The sequence below is a fragment of the Porites lutea genome, chromosome 4 (assembly GCF_958299795.1).
Source record: "Porites lutea chromosome 4, jaPorLute2.1, whole genome shotgun sequence".
NCBI lineage: Eukaryota > Metazoa > Cnidaria > Anthozoa > Scleractinia > Poritidae > Porites > Porites lutea.
In genome coordinates this window covers 27627183-27646955 of record NC_133204.1, presented here as the reverse complement: position 1 = coordinate 27646955, position 19773 = coordinate 27627183, and the positions used below count along the sequence as shown (strand labels likewise).

The 19773-nt window shown below is 38.3% G+C and overlaps 3 protein-coding genes across 3 annotated transcripts in view; 1 reads left to right on the top strand and 2 right to left on the bottom strand.

Moving 5' to 3' along the window:
* The window catches only part of LOC140933171 (myoferlin-like), a 51727-nt gene extending 51430 nt beyond the window's left edge, over positions 1-297 (bottom strand). Inside the window, exon 1 of the mRNA XM_073382688.1 lies at positions 94-297. The gene's annotated coding sequence lies outside the window, so the exon portion shown is untranslated. The remainder of the gene's footprint in view (positions 1-93) is intronic.
* A 215-nt stretch (positions 298-512) lies between these two features.
* On the bottom strand, positions 513-12800 carry LOC140933172 (NHL repeat-containing protein 2-like). Its single transcript, XM_073382689.1, has 10 exons — positions 12140-12800; positions 10576-10889; positions 9382-9514; positions 8416-8521; positions 6933-7164; positions 5905-6027; positions 4243-4449; positions 3297-3537; positions 2519-2646; positions 513-2364 (listed from the first exon to the last, which is right to left on the bottom strand). Exons 1-10 carry the CDS (start codon positions 12720-12722, stop codon positions 2230-2232), a joined length of 2202 nt encoding a protein of 733 aa, XP_073238790.1. The 5' UTR covers positions 12723-12800; the 3' UTR covers positions 513-2229.
* Positions 12801-14002: 1202 nt separating this feature from the next.
* LOC140933170 (myoferlin-like) overlaps positions 14003-19773 on the top strand; it is a 59079-nt gene continuing 53308 nt past the window's right edge. Inside the window, exons 1-3 of the mRNA XM_073382685.1 lie at positions 14003-14186; positions 14646-14701; positions 15226-15317. Coding sequence (XP_073238786.1) covers positions 14093-14186; positions 14646-14701; positions 15226-15317 — 242 coding nt within the window. The 5' untranslated portion in view covers positions 14003-14092. The remainder of the gene's footprint in view (positions 14187-14645; positions 14702-15225; positions 15318-19773) is intronic.

The following is a 19773-nucleotide window of genomic DNA, read 5'->3' as shown; positions in this document are numbered from 1 at the left end:
ATTTCGCCACCAGCTTAAAAACCAAGAGACTATTCTAACATCACATCGCGGCTACTGGGAATGAAAATATCCCCCACTAGTTATGATAAGTACCTTTCTTTTTAATAGTGGCCACGCTATATCCCCAATTCAATAAGCTGACCGAGGTCTTTGCTTGAAACGTCTAAACGATCTGTCTGAACAGTCAAGCCTATCTTAATATACTTGACTATCACGCGCCAACAAAGTCCGTTTTCGAGCTAGTAAAAACTGAATCAGTGTCATTTGTTTTGGAGGCTGCTTTGTTCACGCCGACATTTTATTCTTATATATCTTAGTTTATTATTACTATATTATTGTTATCATTATTATTATTATTATTATTATTGTTTTTGTTTTAAAGAAATAAATTTCCTTCCATGGCTAACTTAATCATTATTTATTCAGAGAGACCATTGTTATTATTATCATTATTATTATAATCATTATCATTATTATTATTATTATTATTTTATCATTATTATTCAGCTTTTGCTTTTTTACCAAATAGACAACATATGCAATTCACTGCATTTAAGGAAGGGTAAAGGCCATTCTAAATAGACGATATTCGTATTCCCCGACGGCCCTGGGACGAGAGACTTCACAGCATGATTGCGAGGCTAAAGCGGGGAACTTTTTAGCAAAAACACATACAAACATTGGTTAGTCGGGGCTGAATCGCTGCAAAACGATAGAAATCAGCAAAAAACTGCAAGATTTAAAAGCCGAAACCTTACGGGTAAGCTACATAAAAGGGATATCTGTTTCAAAAAACAAAACTGTGGGAAGAGCTAGTCGTACTAACAGCAAAAGTTAAAAAGCCAAGAAGCCAAAAGAAGAAACAAGAAGTAATCAAGAAAATGGTATATTGTGTCAAAATGTCAATACTCGAATCTTTTTTATAAAATTTTCTTCTTATTATTATTCTTTTTCTCTTTTGTGTATCTGTAGTGTGGAGTTTAAACTGCTCAGTATTATCGTCTGTACGAAACTGTGTGTTCAACTGCATGCACGTATTTGTACTCTCGCACAGTTGTTATCGAAGATAATGTAACTTACATTTAAAACTAAACTTTACCTGGTCATCTTTGTTCAAACCGGTTTAACTTCCTTAAAATGCACATGGACTGTGTGCGGAACGCTAAGCCCCGTCCAGATAGGTAATTATCCATGGAATAAGTCGTTTGCTTTACTTCAAATACACTTTCAAGATTTTGCATCCGCTCTGTTAGGAAATTTCAACTGCAAAGTAGGTGTGTTAACATCGCCGTTAACTCTATCGCAGGCTTTCGATAATTACGTCCATTTCAATAAAAAATATTCTTCAAAAAGTTTAAAGGACACTGAAAATTACAATTAAAATGGCTTCGGGGATTTTAAAAACATCTCTGTTTATATTAAATTATAAATTCGCTCACCAAGCACTCTTCTCATCAATATAATTATGGTTAGGATCGCTGTTTTTCTTAGTAATAATGAGCATATCTTCCTTTTGTTGTTTGAAATAATAACCTCTCAAGTATGTAAGCCCTTCGGAACTTTACAATGTTAAAAATTTTCCTTAAATTCGGCAAACTCAGCGGCAGTTTTTTTATATTTGTTTGTCCTCTTGGCGAGAAGGTCCCCGCATGAGCCTCGCATTCATGATCAAGGCCCACTCGTCCCAGGACTGTCGGAGAATACCAATTCTGCCTATTCTTGCGATCACCTCTAGACTGATCCAGTGACTCAGTCTGTTAGGACACTGGAACGTGCAATGCAGAGGTCGTGAGTTCAATCGCTCCGGGTCAAAAATATCCTTTGGATTTCTGTAATATTCAAGTTTCTTTCTAGGAATTCAAAATTGGAAGGTTTTGACAGAGTTTCTATCTTTTAACCTTTAAGTACATAAAACACATCTCACAAGAAATGATGCATCATAATTAAATTTTAAAAAAGAAGGAATTTGTTTAAGAATAACCAAAGTATTAGATGACAAACGCTTTGCCTTCTAAATTCAAAATTGTTATCAGTCTTAACAGCTTTTCTTCCATTGTGGTCTAACGACCACTCGTTCAAATTTACTTGTTTAATTTTTAAAGTTAATTCTGGTAATGTATATGTAACCTCTTGGTTTGCGTATTACAAAAAAGTGAGCATGTGTCATTCATGGTTGTCGTTTATCCTGACATTTCAAATTTCCTTCACAGCAATCTTCGTATTCTTGATTTACAACTTGCATTCGTGGTTTATTTGGAGGGAACTTTGACCCATTGCGCCTGTTTTTAGCAGCACTACTTCGTAGACTACCTCCTCCATTCTGCATGTACCACTTGGCTCACAGAAATAAACTATGGCCTCCGCCTACCATAACAAAAATATGATAATAAATTCAATTATATAATGAATGAATAAATAGATAACTAAACAAAAAGCCATGTGAACAAACGATAATTAAGTACGTTAAGTTTAAGATAAACATGCGTGAGTATGAATATTGTAACTACAAATTACTAACCCTTACGGTTGTTTGTGGCTCCCAGTCCCCGTCTGGTATCCGGATGGAGCAAATACCACGCATGGAGTCCTTGGTCAAGACGCCCGATGGAGGTTCCAGCTTAAACTGTTCTTGAATGGCTTCCTTATCTAGAATATGTAGCAAGAAACATTTAAGCAAAGTGCAGAACTAATCGTATTAAGCATTAACGATGACTTATCTTCTGAGAATGATACATTTTCTACAAAGTAGCAATAGAGACCTTTAGATTTGAGGTAAAGGACGACTACGAGATTTGTTTGTTGCTGGAAAGCTTCATTTGATTTATTTATTTATTTGTTATTGTTATTATTATTACTATCATCATCATCATCATCATTATTATTATTATTATTATTATTATTATTATTATTATTATTATTATTAATCATGTTTTATATTTGATTTACTTTAGTTTTTGACCAGAAAAGGTAAACGGTAATTGACAAATAATAAACGTTCTAACATTTGATAACTTGCTTCCGTCACTACGACATTTTCCCTAATATCCATGGTAGAATGACGACGGCTACTTTGAAGTCCAAAGGAATCGCGGACATATTTACGTACGACATTTTCGTTTCACGGAACTTGAGGGGCGGGTGCAATCAATTAGCAAGAACAGTGAGAGACGTTTTTAGCAAAGTGAATGTATTAAATTCAAGCCAAAATCGCCTAACGCACCTTTGGAAACAAAACAGGTTTGTTAAGAGGACACATTGTCAACCTAGAGATCAATGAGTAAAACAACCTCATTTACCTTCTTGTGGCCTGAAGACCATGAACTGCCAATTACTCGTCACGCCTTCTGTTAAGTAACAGCCCGCGGGGAGTCTGATTTCGAACGTAACATCTAAGGAAGCGTTGCTGCACACATGAATTGGCTCTTTGGAATTGACAGGGGTTCGTTTCGAAGTTAACCGTTTTACCACGACCTTTTCTTTGCTCGCTTGTCCGTCCACAAGGTCTTTTGGAGTTTGAGGGTGCTCGATGATATCCAGCTACGAAGAAGAAAGCTTGCTTGAAAACAGCTGTTTGATTAGATTTATTGGTTCACACAGACACTGAATGAAGGATCGATTGACTGAATCGCCAACTGACTGACTGACTGACTGACTGATGACTGACGGACTGACTGACTGACTGACTGACTGACTGAAAGACTGACTGTATGACTGAAGGACGACGGACGGACGGTCTGACGGTCCGACGGACACCGATCGATCGACTCCTTGAATGATCGACTGACGGACTGACTGATTGATTGCTCAGTTACTTGCTCAATTATAACGTCCATTGTGAGTCGACTGGATTACATGTATCTAAATTTCTCACCAAGAATGTTTGCCTATCACCAATCAACACAATAACGATTATGACCAAGAAAACTTCTAAAAAAACTCCATTTAGCCCATTAAAACCCCGCGGGTACCGGACTTATTTAATACGGTTGACTTTTTCAGAAATCAGAACGAGCTGGAAAACCCAAAAGAAGGAAAAATATATATTAATATGCCTATTCTACCTATTCTTAACACATTACGGATTTTTCTTTAAAAAAAAAAAAAGAAACTCCATAAATTTCTACACTGTGTCTTGTCCAAAAATCGCTTGTGGCAGGAAATACTTGTTACCATATTGTTCTATATTTCATAAGACTGGATTACATTTTGAAGCCGGAGGAACAGAAAACATTGAACTCTCACCTGTGACGCTTTTTTAGTTTTTAAGTCAATAACTCGAATGGCATGGTTGTTAGTATCTGCCACATATAGCGTCTCTCCATCTGGACTCACACACAAGCCACCTGGTTCATCAAACTGAATCGCGTTTCCCTCGCCAGAAGAAAGACCTGGTTTACCAGTGCCCAGAAAAGATTCACAAGTTTTTTTCACAGGATCAATAACTTTAATCTGCAATAAATTAATTAAAATCAGTCCGTGAATTAATTAACTAATCAACCGATTAATTAATTTTAGTATAACCCATCTAGGATAGGAATCCAATGCGTCATAATGGTAAAATAAAGTTAAGATCAATCCTTCCAATATTTCTATTTTTTAAAACTAGAGCATCATCACTAGCAAGAAATTGAAGGGTTTTTACTGGCCCCAGTAGTTGGTATAGTGAGTTAATCACCATAATGTGATCTAAAAAGATGACGTTTCAAGCGTTAGCCATTTGTCAGAGCGAATCGAAAAATACATTTATCGGGCCTTGGGTTGTTTACAGCTATTTCGAGAAAGTTGTCGGAAAAATGTGCACGCGACAATCCTGAAAGGTAATATGGGATAAGAGCAATTCATTGTTCCAGACACTGTAGCTGTCGAACTTATAACTTTTCTTGCTTTCCTTTAGCACTCACAAACATATGTCCATGGCCTCTCCTGCCATTCTATTAAATGTCTTTGAAGAACAGTGAACTTAAAACCACCCACAATACCTTTCGAGATTGTCGCGTGTACTTTTTCCGACAACCTTTCTGGAAATAGCTGTATATAATCGTATTTAATCGGATAAGCTTCGCGACGCTTATTACATGTTCGTTTTCCGCCTCAAATGCGTCGCTTATTCGATGGCGTTTATCTGAAAGTTGGACGTGCAGACAAAGAATTGTTTTAGCTACCGCATCAGTATTTCCCGTATTAACCAAACAGAATTAACGTCTTTATTTATGTATGTATGTATGTATGTGTGTGTGTGTGTGTGTGCGTGTGCGTGTGCGTGTGCGTGCGTGCGTGCGTGCGTGCGTGTATGTATGTATGTATGTATGTATGTATGTATGTATGTATGTATGTATGTATGTATGTATTGATTGATTCATTCATTCATTAATCCATTTACTTATGTCTTTATTATTTTGATTATATTGGCGCCGCGGCCCTTATTCGGGGGCGAAGCTGATAAACGTTCTTTTTTATTTCTATTTTTTTTTTCAAATGCGGCGCTTATCCGACGATGGCGCTTATTCGAGTTTATACGATATCCATTGTTTAAAGCCACGTGATTATTACAGCAACGCTACCGTCAATAACTTGGACAACCAGAAAAGGCAAAAGAGAGGGTTAATTCCGTGACGATTAAAAACTGACGGCCGATTTAAAAGATATTGTTTTGGACTCTTGCTGCTTTCCACTTGCTACAATGTATATACCGTGTAGTAAGGAACAGCCGCTAACGCCGTGTGATAATATAGTCCTTAAGAAAAAGAAACGGACTGCTGATTTTCAGTCGTAAGCTCTGATATACTGATAAGGCGTAAGACGAATCCCCGGAAAACAAAGAATTTTCAGAGAAAATTACCACTTATCTGGGAAGGATATCAGCAAACAAGTTGCCGGGCAGTTGGGATAAGAGACAATCATTACCTTGTGGTTATACGAATCTGCAACATAGAGTTTCTGTGAATGTGGGTTCCAGGTCACACCTAATGGATGTTGCAACTTAACATCAATACCTTTGCCATCCTGATCACCAAATGCGAACAGATTCTGAAAACGAAAAACAAAAAATCCTAAGTTGTCATTTTGAAAAGCACGAAACATTTAATATAGAATACATATCATATAAAAGCTACTTTTGAATTCCCTCTTGGTCGGTTAGTGGATGTTCGAAAGTGGAGAAGAAAGGAAATTGTATGCGCGTAAAAAGCCAAGGAATTAGGCACCCAGATTCTACTTTCTCTTTCGAAAACCTGTAACGCCCTCTACATACTCAAAAATAATTCGTTCACCCAAATAGACCTCACAATACCCGCCATCTTAATTTGCACGTGCTTTTAATAGGACTGATAAGATAAAAAGTACAGTGCAACGTCACGTGGTATATCATGGGGCAAACAATGCAAGTGATAAAAATTGCCAATACGAGTAATCCTGGTCGAGTTTGTTTACTCTCTTAAAATGAGACGACAAGTTACAAAAAACAAAAAAAATATACGGCGGGAAAATGTACTCGCGCAAGTGCACCTTTGGCACGAAAGTAGGCAAATCGAATATCCGAGTCGAAAGATGGCACAAGTATGAAATATTAAATTCGATTGAAAAGACAAGGCTTTTCTTTAAACGATTTGCTTATGTCCAATCATACTGCATTACAGGCTAATAAAGAAGAGGAACGACCTTTCGGGACACCCTGTAGAGAGATTTAGAATCACGTTTACGACAAATGGCAAACGCGAGATTCAAGTTAAAAATTTCTCAAATTAGAAAGTCAGCAGGTAAAAGCTGTCAAAAACGATTCTTATGGATGAGAGCGACATAAAATTGCTTATTTTTAAAGGATAAAATAAACGGCAGATGGCAAGTTAAAGGACAACTTGTTTACGTGATACAATTTGACGATTGCCGTAAACGTGGTTCTAAATCTCTGTAATAACAGCTTGCTTCATACTTACAGTCGGGTCTCTATCGGCTCCTACCAAAGCTTTTGTGCCACCAGTGGCCACATCAACTGTTCGCACACTACTGCTCTCGCTGTCAGCCACAAACAAACACCTGTGCGGTTTTTCCAGAGCAAGACTGACACCAGAAGGCTGTGCAAACGCAGCTTTGTGGGGATAACTGTTGTTTCGATTCTCTTCTGCTCCACTCCCAGCAAAACGAAGACAAGTGCCTTGCACTTGGGTCCTAGAAGGTGTGACGTATGGAGCAGGTGTATAAGGCATACCAACTTGTTATATTTCAAGACTTTCGCTCAATTTAATGACAGACTAACATTGGTTGATTCTTGGTCGCGTGAGTTATTCATGCCTCTTACTTTTAAAGCTAAGCAAGAAATTCTTTCAATTGGTGTTGCAACTCAAATGAAACCACTTCAACAATACATATACTTTTACACGGAACTATTTATTTAGTATGTAGTTCTGACGTTTGAGTCTCTGGATGAAATCCTCTGGTGTTACCATTCAAATAGAAACTTTTTAGCTGTACTTTCATATGGTACTATTTATTTAGTATGTCGTTCTTATTTTTGAGTCTCCGGATGAAATCCTATGGTGTTACCATTCAAATGGAAACTCTCTGGCAGTACTTTCATATGGTACTACAGTCGAATCCCAGTAAATCGAACCCTCTATAACTCGAACCTCACGCTAACTCGAAGCAATTTACATTTCCCTTCAGCTTGCTTTCTATAGTAATTTTACCCTCGATGACTCGAACTCCCGGTAACTCGAACTACAGTCGAATCCGTCCCGGTAACTCGAACCCTCTATAACTCGAAGCAATTTACATTTCCCTTCAGATCGCTTTCTATATAATTTTACCCGCGATAACTCGAACTATTTTCTCTTTCCCTTGAAGGTTCGAATTATAGCGAGTCGACTGTATTTTCTCTTTCCCTTAAAGGTTCGAATTATCGGGAGTCGACTGTGTTTATTTAGTCTGTAGTTCTAGCTTTTGAGTCTGTGGACGAAATCCTTTGGTGTTAACATTCAAATGAAACCTTTTTAGCAGTACTTTCACATGGTACTATTTATTTAGTATGAAGTTCAACTTTTGAATCTGCGGACGAAATCGTTTGGTGTTACCATTCAACTGAAACTTCTGCAGCAGTACTTTCACAAGGTACTACTTATTTAGCACGTAGTTCTAACTTTTGAGTCTGTAGACGAAATCCTTTGGTGTTACCATTCAAATGAAACCTCTTCAGCAGTTCTTTCACATGGAACTATTTATTTAGTATGTAGTTCTAACTTTTGAGTCTGTGGATGAAATCCTATGGTGTTACCATTCAAATGAGACCTCTTTGGCAGCACTTTTGCATAGTGCTATTATTTTATCAGATTTTGTAGGATTTTATCAACATATATTGATTTCTCAAAGTTATTATTGGTCTACTGATAGAAGTGAAAGGATTCATTAAGGTTGATAACTGACCCTCCTTTAAGCCAAGAACTGTCTTTCAAGTAAAACGACCAGATTTGATGTGTGCCAGCCATGGCAATGTACAAAACATCACTTGAGCTGCCGTCTTGCGTAGGTCCTGCAGGAATAGTTATTTGTTATCTTTGATATAATTTGCATGTATCTTTTAAAAGTGTCAGAAATGTCCAAAGATTTAGGACTTTGCTCAGTCGTAATCAGTGGAACAACGTTGGTTTTGTTGCAACTATGAAATCGTGCTACAAATTAAGAACATTGGGAATGGAATGGTAATGTGAGTGAAAAACAAAGCGTACTGGAAGACACTGTAAAGACCACATTGCTGGCAGATCCCAAGTTCAAAAATGAGGAGCATCTCCATCTGTAAGTTTCTTTTGCTTGTTAATGCCAAAGAGCTTATCGTTAAGCTCCAACCATATTGTCTTTACAAATGAGACACTTTTTAGTTCTAGCACTGCTGAATCATGAATCTGCAGCAGGCAGTAACCATGGTGCAATGCGGACTGAGGCTGAGAGTTCTGATACTTCTCATTCTGTGATTGAATGTCCTGGCTCAGTACAGGCAAGGTTAATGAAAATTTGTCCACAGGGAAAAAATCACCTTCAGCTGTATGTATCAAGCACCTGTAGTGTACCATACCGTAGCTTTAAATAAACAACAACAACAAAACTTCAGACCTGTTACCACTTTTCTGTACTTTCTCTCCACTTTCAAGACCTTTTTGAGGTCTGGAAAATTGCTTTGAAAATTCCAAGACTTAAAACAATTCCAGAATCTGTACAAACCCTGTATATTGCGATAATTATAAATTATTAAATAACAATGTTATTATATTGTAATAATGATAATTATATTATGTTATATTATTATTATTATTATTATTATTATCATTATTATTATTATTATTATTATTATTATTATTATTATTATTATTATTAGAATATAATTATTATACAAACCTGGAGGTGGACCAATGGCCACATCCCATGGTGAACTGATGCTCTGTACAGTTCCAATTTTTCCACCTTCCTTGTCACTTCCTTGTTTGCCATTTCCAGCGATGGTAATAACTTGCCCTGTTTCTAGTTTAATCTACAGAGACAAAGAGAAACATAACTTAAATTAATAATTTAGAATTTTACCATAAAATTAAGAAAAAAAATTGTTGCTGGCAAATATCTCTGAAGGGTTTTAGAAAAGAGAAGTGTGAGGTCACAAAAATTCAAATTTGTGAAATTATGGAATTGGTAAACAAATTCAGAAAGAACAGGATAAAAAAGCCTCCTTGCCAAAAATAGCCTGTTAGCGCAAATTAGGGGTCAGAAATAGACGGATTTATATGGAGTCAATAGTGCTTAACATCGCTATATCTTCTCACTAATTTGCACTAACAGGCTGGTTTTTGGCAGGTGAACATTTTTCATCTTATTCTTTCTTGGTATGCCAACCAATCCTATAATTTCACTAATTTAGTATTTTGTGACATCATCACTTTTCTCCTCTATTGTGTTTCCTGGAAAGCTAGCAGTTTTGTTGCCAAGAGTAGCGTAAAGAAGTAGCAAGTCCCCATTCCCATCATAGCTTTGTAGTTAGTGCTCTCCTTCAAGATAGTTCTTGTGTTGCAAGGAAATAGGAGGCAAGCCCTGAGGAAATCAAACTGCTGGCAACAGCAGCAGTAGTGTAGCCTGTGTAGCAGGTGTAATCTAACCCCGTTTAGTAACTTCTGCGAAGTAGCGTCAAGATCTTTGTTCATGGTGAATGATAGGCAGGTTGGGGCCCAGAACAAGGATTTCAGCAATGATCCACAGATGAACTTCCCCAGGGGTTCAGTTTTGTCTATGGCACAGGTTACAGTAGATTGTGGTTTTATGACCAGTAGACAATTAAACTCCTGAATATTGTCACTGTCTGCTAGTGATTTAAGACAGAACTACTCATGTTTTAATAATATTAATAAGTTTGACTGGAAGTTCTTATAAAGGGGTAGGGGATTTCATTAAAAAAACAAAGCCACCATGTACTAAATTTCTTAAGACACGAAGGGCTGGGACTACTCAAACACCCTCACTGGAAAAGATAGTATACGGTACAATGTACCTGTTTTCTAGAACAGCACAAGCATGTAGTCATTTTAAGTTACCATTATACTGTACCTGTCTGATTGTATGATTTTCTGTATCAGCAACAAAAATGACCTCATTTTCAAATACTACTCCTTGCGGTGAATGGAATCGTGCTTCTGAAAATGTCCCATCAACATTTCCAGCTTCATTTTTCTCTCCTCCACCAATAACTTTCAATACAATTCCTTCTTTATTTATTACTAGTATTCTATGATGTCCTGTATCCGCTACTGCCAGTCTTTTCCCTTCACTGTCCATACATATTTTCCCAGGAAATGAGAGATTTGTCAGAGGAAGGTGTTCTTTTGCTAGAGAAACTCCAATAGAATGATCACTCACTTTCCCTAACAAAATAATAAAACGTGAATAATAATATAATATGACATTTAAAGGAAGTGTGTTATATGTTTAAGCTAAATTAGCATAAAATTTATCAAGGCATCATGATGGACATTTTTTGGGGGGTTATAAAAATATAAATGAAGAAGATCTAAAATTCCAAAATAACATTTTCCCTAGTCAAAAGCACTAGAATTGACAATCCTCCCAAACAAGCATATCCCATAAACAACCACAGTTTACTATATTGTAAATCTTGGGCTTTGGGGAATTCATTATCTTACAGACAGTTTGACTGTACAACACAAAAACACAAAGACAAACAGGAAGGAAAAAAGTCAAACAAGAAAAAATATAGTGCACAGTGTATGTGTATGTAGGTATGTGATTTAATTTGTCTCGTAGTTGAACCACCATGTGTGACCACGTATTATAAGCAACACTACCCATAAGCATTAACCTATCCTTCATTCTGATTGACTACCCAATCAGAACATAAGATCCGAGGATCGGGATCACCCGCACTTTCCTGCTTTCCTGGCTTCCTACTTCATTTATGTTGCAGTGCACCTAAACTTTGTCTCGCTCCACACAAATGCAACTAAAAACATGGCAAACATCCAGCCATCTTAACGCATGCTCAGTTGATAACGTATGTTTCCAAAAGATAGATTGGCAGAACCTCTCTTCTCTGTTGTTTGATTCTTGTGAGTGACCACTTAAGCCTGGTTCCCATGTGTCACTGAAGTAACTGCAAAGAAGCCGCCGGTGCTGCCTGCGATACTACTCCAACATATGAGAACATATCACTGCTGGCTCAAGAAAAATCGCCGGTCTTTACCACCAGCATGCCTGTGAAGTTGAACTTGTGTCAACTTCGCGGGCATGCCAGCTGTAAAGACTGACATGGCCTCTACTGCCAGCGACTTCTGTTCTCATATTGGAACGGTACCACAGGCAGTACTGGCACCTATGTCAGAGTTGTGTCGCAGGTAGCTCAGCAGCATATGAGAACTAGGCTTTACTCTTCACATTTTGGGTGGTCTAGCTGATGGGACATTTGACTCCATTAATCAAACATGATTAACAAATCTGGATAGCCAATTCTTACAAACTGATTGCTACCAATGGAAGTTACCTTTTCTAGATGTCTTTCATAGTTGGCTTTACATCAATAAAAGTATTTAAGCCAGTTATTGCATTCCCACCACCCTCCCTCCTAACTTTTTAGATCAAATGAAAGATTCTCGCCTACCTTTTTGTTTGTAAAAGTTCAAGGCTGAGCCTACAAACTGCAAGAGAGTGTCTCTGTGACCCTCGCCTATTAAGCTAAGTAAGATTTTCCCTTCTGGGCTCACAACAACTAGTGTAGGCCAACACTGAACAGAGAGAGTGTGCCATAACTTTGCTTCTGAGTCATTCACAACTGGATGCCTGATGTCGTATCGTAACACTGCACTCAAAATGTTTGTGGATGATTTTTCATTCTCGAACTTCGCCGAGTGTACTCCCACGATCACAAGACCATCTTTCTCAGAGTAAAGTTGTTCTAGCGCTTCAAGATCCGGCAAAATATGCATGCAGTTTATACAGCAATACGTGAAAAAATCCAAAACACACACTTTTCCTCGAAGTTTTTCCTGGAAGGACAACGGACTGGTACAGTTTAACCATTCCAAATTGGCTTCAAAGTCGGGCACAGTTGCAGATTCGTTCGATTCCATCCACTCAATATGCCTCAAAATGGCTTCGTCTTTCTCTTCATCCAAGGAGGTTTCTTTTAAGTGAGCAATTAGCTCCTCAACGCGTTTAATAAACCAGCTTTCTGCTAGCACCATTTTCAGAAAATAATGGGCCGATTACAATCCGCCTGCGAATAATTCGTCTGTAAAAATATTGCTTTATCATATCGAAGGCGTTCTTGTCGGAGGTCAGCGGAATCCTATGAGTGCAGCGTCGTGTAATTTCAACAGAAAGTAACTTCTGAATGAACCCCAGCCAAAGTCCCACTATGAGGGGGACACGGGGATTTGCGGTGTTACAATGTCGCTAATTTTTGGGGGCGGTATTGCGGTGAATAATATCCCCATCCTGGGTGTTGCGGTGATCTGAAACCGTACGCTGTGCGGTGTTTCTGATTTTAAACCTACGATACATGGTAATACACCTCCTTTTATAGTTACTTTTCGAACAGAGGTTTCTTTCCAATTTTTGCATGGCAGGTAGCACTTGCAGAGTCTTTCGTGTCACTTGCGTATTTTCCTTGTTTTAAGTTACCGAGCGAAGCACTCCGATGACGGTAACTAAACGACTCCGCAAATGCTAAAATCCCAGCTGCCAGAATAGAATTGGAAAGAAACCTCTGTACACAGGGCAACAGAAAGTATTAACAATACGTATCATTCGTTTGTTAGGCCACATTTTCTCCTAAGCGCGATATCAAAATGTTAACTAATGACTTCAAGAAGCCAATAACTTTCACGGCTCTAATATTCTTAAAATGATAATTTAAAAATAAAAAGCCTAAAAAGGATGCAAAAAGAAATTTGTTGAAGTGTACTAGCTTCTTTCTTTGTTCCTTTTTTTTTTTTTTTATTTTTTTTTTTAATTATGGAGAATTGGGTGAGCTGTCTAGTTAAACCTTCTCAGCAACATTTGGGAGAGTAACCTTCGTAACAGGCCTTGATTCAAAGAATTTCTTATTTGCTTTCTGACAGAATTATAATTTTAGTCATGGTACGGCGTTTGTTCATAAACAGTAACTACCATTCTTTACCGCGTACAGTATTGACGATTCTTATATATGTACTTCATAGTTTAAGGGTAGTACAGCGTAAAAAATAACCGTGAGAGTTCGATCGAAGAATCATTGAAGATTATAGCATTAAAGTATTAGAATTTGTTGTTAAGAGTTATATTTTTCATGCGATCATGATCACACCCCATTGTATAGATTGATTAATCCAAGCAGAAAAAACAAAATTTCATGATAATTACTTAAACGGTCCGGTTAGCAACAAAGACAGGTGATTGACGGCAAGAACAAAACTGTAAAGAGTGATCATGACACCTATGTTGCGTGGTATCAAGGAGGGGCCAAAAAAGGCTCTACGCGGGAGTTCTTCGCTCGCGACCTTCCATGACGTCGGATTATCATGGAAAAAGTGAGATAAATTTGCAGTTTACATATTTTGCTTAGCTTAGAAATATGCTGAAGGTAAAAGTGAAAGGGGCCACTAATCTGCCCGATGTGGATACATTTGGTGGGAAAAGTGATCCTTATGCCACAGTAAGCTTTCAAGGTAAGTTTTGAGTAGGTGTCACGAATGCCAGTTTCGTCGTTGGTTGTTTGCCATGTCTGAAATATCCTCTTATTGTTTCTCTCTGGACCCTTTAATGTTAATCGGTTTGGAGCTCCTTCACTGAATCATTTAATATATTGCTGAATTTGATTTCATTTTTTTCATAGATGGTTAAACTTTAATTCTTTTTAAAATAGCCATTTCAGATCGAAGGAAATTTTCATTTTGAATATATCTGACGATCCCAGCTCAACTTGAATAATTTTTCCAGAAATAATTAGGTACATTATATTTTAGAAATGTATGTAGGTTGCAAAAGGAATTTACAATTTTTTAGCTGCGTCATTTTTTACGCCGACGCGTTACAAATTATATAATTTGCCTAGTTGAAAGTCAAAATCCTGCCTGTTTGGTATTGTTGAATATCGCTATATTTGTGCAATGTTACTCTTTTACAAGGTCAAGAACAAAAGACTGAAGTTGTTAAAAATGAGCTGAACCCTGTTTGGAACAAGGTGGGTTTCTATTTTAATTTGACTGAATTCTCAGTCAGCCAGTGACTTTTCACTGATCTGAGTCAAAGATGTGGAGAAAGGTCTGGGAAATAAATGTGTTGTTTTCGTTAGTCACTATAGACGGTCAGTATGGTCCTCAAGAGATCATTGCCGACTTGTTCACATTTTTTAGAGATACATGTAGTCACCATGCACCTCGTGGTTTCGAGTAAAGGAGAATAGAGGAAGTTCTCATTATAATTACTATACACAATAATAAAATTAGCCTGAAATGACCATAAAATTTTATTATCCTTTCCTTTCCCCTCCTTTTTTTATATTTATATTTTTTGTAGGGTTGGTTACTCCAATGCTGAAACTAGTGTATCGATCGGACTGTAAAATGGTTATACTGAACTACTGGGCATGCTCAGTTGTTAACTCAGCACTGATCGGATCCTTGATTTAAACCAAGCGAAAAGGGCTCATTTGCACTACATGGCGCAACTCTCACACTGGTCTTTTTTAATCCCTTCTTTCTTAAGGATTTTGAGTATGACCTTAACGGAAAGGAACTGTCAGCTCAAGAGACTTTGGAAGTTAAAGTTAAAGACTGGGAGAAAATCGGACCTAATCGGTGGGTAAAAAGATATCACCGACTAAGATTATTGCAACCTTGAAGTGTTTACTTATGCTGCTTAAATATATTGATCACGATAAGAAAGCTGAATTAAATACACAGCTGGTCAAACACAACGTTTCGTGATTAGATTGCAAGGTTTTGAACGTCACGATAGTGAACTAAACGGTAAAATCAAAGTTTAACATTTTGTAATATACCCTCCCAAATTGAATTTTTCAAAGTCAGCATCGTTTTTTCCCCTTTCTCTACGTTAGATGTCTCCCGATTTATTGTTTTTTTCATTCATAGAACCCAAGAAAACATTATGTCTGCAAATATAAATAATAATTATGACAATTATTATGAAATATACAAAATTGACGAATACTATTTTAGACCTCAATAACTTGGAAGACGTAATATGATTTCACAATCCACTGATTTAAATGTCATAGTTTTCGTCCTTACTCTTATCCTTTCGCAGTTTTTCTACATTGGTCGTTTTATTTGAATGATAACATAACAGAACTGCGTCCACAAACGCAAAACGTTCTAATGAAAAACCGCCTCTTGACCATAATCAATGCAAGAGTGAGGCTGTAAACTTTTAATTAGTATTATACTATATAGGCCCTTTGCAGCTCAGGGTCATATGATCTAATTCTCACGACAAGATTTTCAGGTACAACCTTGAATTAAAAGAGACTTAAAAGGCATAACACACATTGTCGTTCCTTTCATTTTCGGTTTTAAACTGTTAACACTGCTATTTTATGATGACTTGTAATTGAATAACTTGGAAAATACCATATGTCTCAGCAGCTTCCCGCAGCTTAGAGACACAACCGCTTTCTGCAATATATGAGCAGTGCCAAGGATGGCTGACAACTGTGCAGAAAAATGCCCGGCAGACTGATCCTCTCATACCAGGCCTTGCATTCTTTGAGATAGTTCGAAGTGCATCAATCGCGATGGCTATGACTGTCTTCTTCGTGTTTCTATGGATTCTTTTAACTTCGAGCGCTAAGTCTTGATACCTTTCCACCTTTTCCTCCTCACTACAAAGGATTTTGGTCCGCTGGCAGAACTATGTCGATAAGTGTCCTCTCGTGGGTGTCTTGCATACTACAGTAATATCTTCCCGATTGTGCTTCAGCAGCTTTTCTGTAAAGATGGTCATATCCCAAGTTATCCTTACTTCTCTATTTTCTGCAACTTTGTGAGACTTGATGGTTGTACTAGTTGTCGGTTAATACTCTAACCCTTACTTTCTGCACAGCTTCTAGTGTACCCCTAGAGCCACCTTGTCGTGGCGTTTCCTATAGCCTTATTCGCTATGGACAAGCTTCCTGCATTCACTGACAATATGCCATACTGTTTCTGTGCAGTCACCACACGATCTGCAGTGGTTTCTCAGATGTGTTACATATGCTGTGCTGGATCGAGTTTGTTCTCAAAGCGAGTTCTTGAGCAGTGAATATCAACCCTTCTATAAGCATTCTTGAGCCATATCCAGGGGTCCTCTCCACCCACATCTGAAGCCGTTTGCGGAGCAAACTCTCTATGTAGGGCATTCCTCTCCTTTCGTGTCCTCTGGCAGTCATAAAGGTTATTCTTCAACTAGCACTTTCTCCTTCGATATCATTTGCAGCACCCATTCGGTGCTAATTCTCAGGTAACCATGCACTGCTTTTCTCCTCTTATTTACACATCCCTTGATACCAATCAACCCTCTCCACCTACCTTTGCTCGGCAGAGACAGTCTGGTTAAATTACTTCTGGTGTATAGAGAACCATTCATTAGTAATATCGTTCTAGTTTTTCTATGTATGCTGACAAACTCTTTCACTGTGCAAACAACGATATCTGCACTGTTGCGTACCACATCTACAATCCAGGTATTGGTGCGTTTAATAGCATTTCTGCCACCCCATCATCATCTACGCAGCTACTTATTCCGCTTTTATCTTGCCTTTCATCCAAGTATAGCCTGAGAAAACAGCCGACATTTGGCGACGCTACCAATGGCTTCCCCGCAAAGAAGACGTCGGAGAAACGAGCGCAGAAATTCCATACTGATGAAGCATCACTACCCAGATCTGGGTAGTGCATCTGATTGGTCGTGCCGCGTAGGAAATTTGATTCAACCCGTCAGAAGCACTACCCAGATCTGGGAAGTGACGCATGATCGCTATGAAATTTCTGCGCTCGTTTCTCAGACGTCATTTGGCGGGGAAAACCAGTGGTAGCTTCGCCAAATGTCGGCTGTTTTCTCAGGTCAATCTTAGTGTCGAGAGTTTGATCCAATTGTAAAATGCCAGGGTACCTTTAGCCCTCTTCCTCAACTTCCACGATGTCCTGGCCATCAGGAAGCTATATTATTTTCCACTAATCTCAACTTTCCTTCCTCTTCTTATTTCCAAGACAGCACACATGTGGAGAAATAATGGACACCCACGTGCAATAGATAGAGGATTAAGATTGCATAATCCCACTGAATGGCTGTCTTTAAGAAGAGACTTTATACGGACGAAAACAAAATGAACTGATCTTACCTATTTCTCTTGCAATAGATGCACGATTTTGCATCTCGCCCATGTCCAATATTTAGTTAACTTAAACATGCCATAAATAGAAAATATACATATAAAATTAATTTACAATGGCCACGGTTTTGGTCCAGACGTCAAATCGTCCAAAAACTACGTATGGCACACATGCTGTCTCTAATTTGACGCAGAGGAGGTTCCTTGCAACGCGATTTCCAGAAAAAATAGACGACATATCCAAAATGTTGCATCTGCTTTTCCCTTTCAAACAGATGTTCTTTGAAGCAAAATAAAAGAAAACACGCCAAAATAAGTATATCTGCCACCTTGCAATCTATTTTCGCTTAAAACTCCTTAAGCGTGACTTAATAAGGCCGAAATACGGCGAGGAAGGCTTCACTCACGAGAGTCTTTCTCTGTTTTTGTGTAGCCATTTTGTCTTCAAGTGAACTTTAATTGTAACCGCTTGTCTTTTGTCACCTGGCATCAAAGCAGTTCTAGATCTTTTTGATCGAGTGAATCTGGGGCAAGCAACTTTCAAAATACAAAAGTAGCGCGTGACGGATATATCAGGAGACGATTCCTGCGGATACTTATTCTTTTTAAAAGAGCTGTAAAGATGTCAGATTTTTCTCTATCTTTGGAGGGCATTGACTCCTCATCGATGGGGAAATCCCGTTAATTACATCGCAGAGCAGGCCGTCTCAGCCGACCGAGTCTCAGTACAATTTTATTTTGACGATCCACCGGAGCAATCCGAAACGGAATCCTCATTCACTGGTTGTGTTTTTACGCAGTTTTGCTCTTTTTCCTTTTCAAAAGATGAAAAAGAAAAGATTCATCTTTCTTTGCTTCATTTCACTCACAAAATTATTCAGCTCTTTGTAGAAATTCTTAGTGTGAGTATATCTCAATTTCCTCGCCCCCAAAATACGTGACATAACAGGAGGCGATGCGGCAGAGCAAAGATTTCATGACACTTTGGCAACGGTTAACCAATAGGAAATCGTTGATGAGAAATCTATGATTGACAGGTTCATCAACCGTGGAAAATAGGGCCGCCCACTCGTGTCCCGAATTTTTCCACATGCTTATCTGGCCCAAACGGCATCTTGATGTCTTCTAAGAAAACCCTTATTGCTTGGATGAGTGAGTCAAGTTGGTCTTTGCTAGCTTTTTACTGCTTCAAATCATCTATAAGCTGTTGATGGGCAGCATGCCCTTTGCCAGTCTGTATTCAGCTTTCATCTCTTGTAGTACTTTAAGTAACAACAAAGGTAGTAACAACATGACTGCTATAAACAGCAAGGGTGACAACAAGTGAGAAGGGTATCCTTGAAAGATTCTTCTCCTGATGTCAACCTGCCTAAGCTCCACTCCATGCTGTTGCTAATTATAGAGATCATATTTATGGCTGTTCCAACCATTTCCAGGCATTTCAGGATCCACGAATGTTGCGCCTTATCTAAAGCCTTCTTCTAATCTATCCAAGCCATTGATGAGTTTGTTAGCCTCCTTCGGCAGTTCTTCAAGACTGTTTTGTCTACAAGCAATTGGTCCTTTGTTCCTTGTGTTCTTCAGTCCTTCTGCTCATCTACTAGCAGTCCATTTCTGTATAGATGTTGGTGTAACTACTCTCCCATGATTCCTGTCAAAAGCTTCCACATCATAGGTAGGCAGGCCTCAGGGCGATAGTTGCTTGCGTGACTCCCCTTCGCTGGATATTTCTGCATCAAAACTGTTCTTCCTGTGGCTATCCACTCTGGAATATTTCCTTGGCAAACACAATCTTCCTGGTATTCTTGCCATCTAATGTGTATTGGTGTCAGTTTCTTAAACCAGCAGTCCTGAACTAGGTCAGCACCTGCTGCTTTACAATTTGCCATATTTTTCACTCCGTTTGTAATGTTCCCCACAGTGAT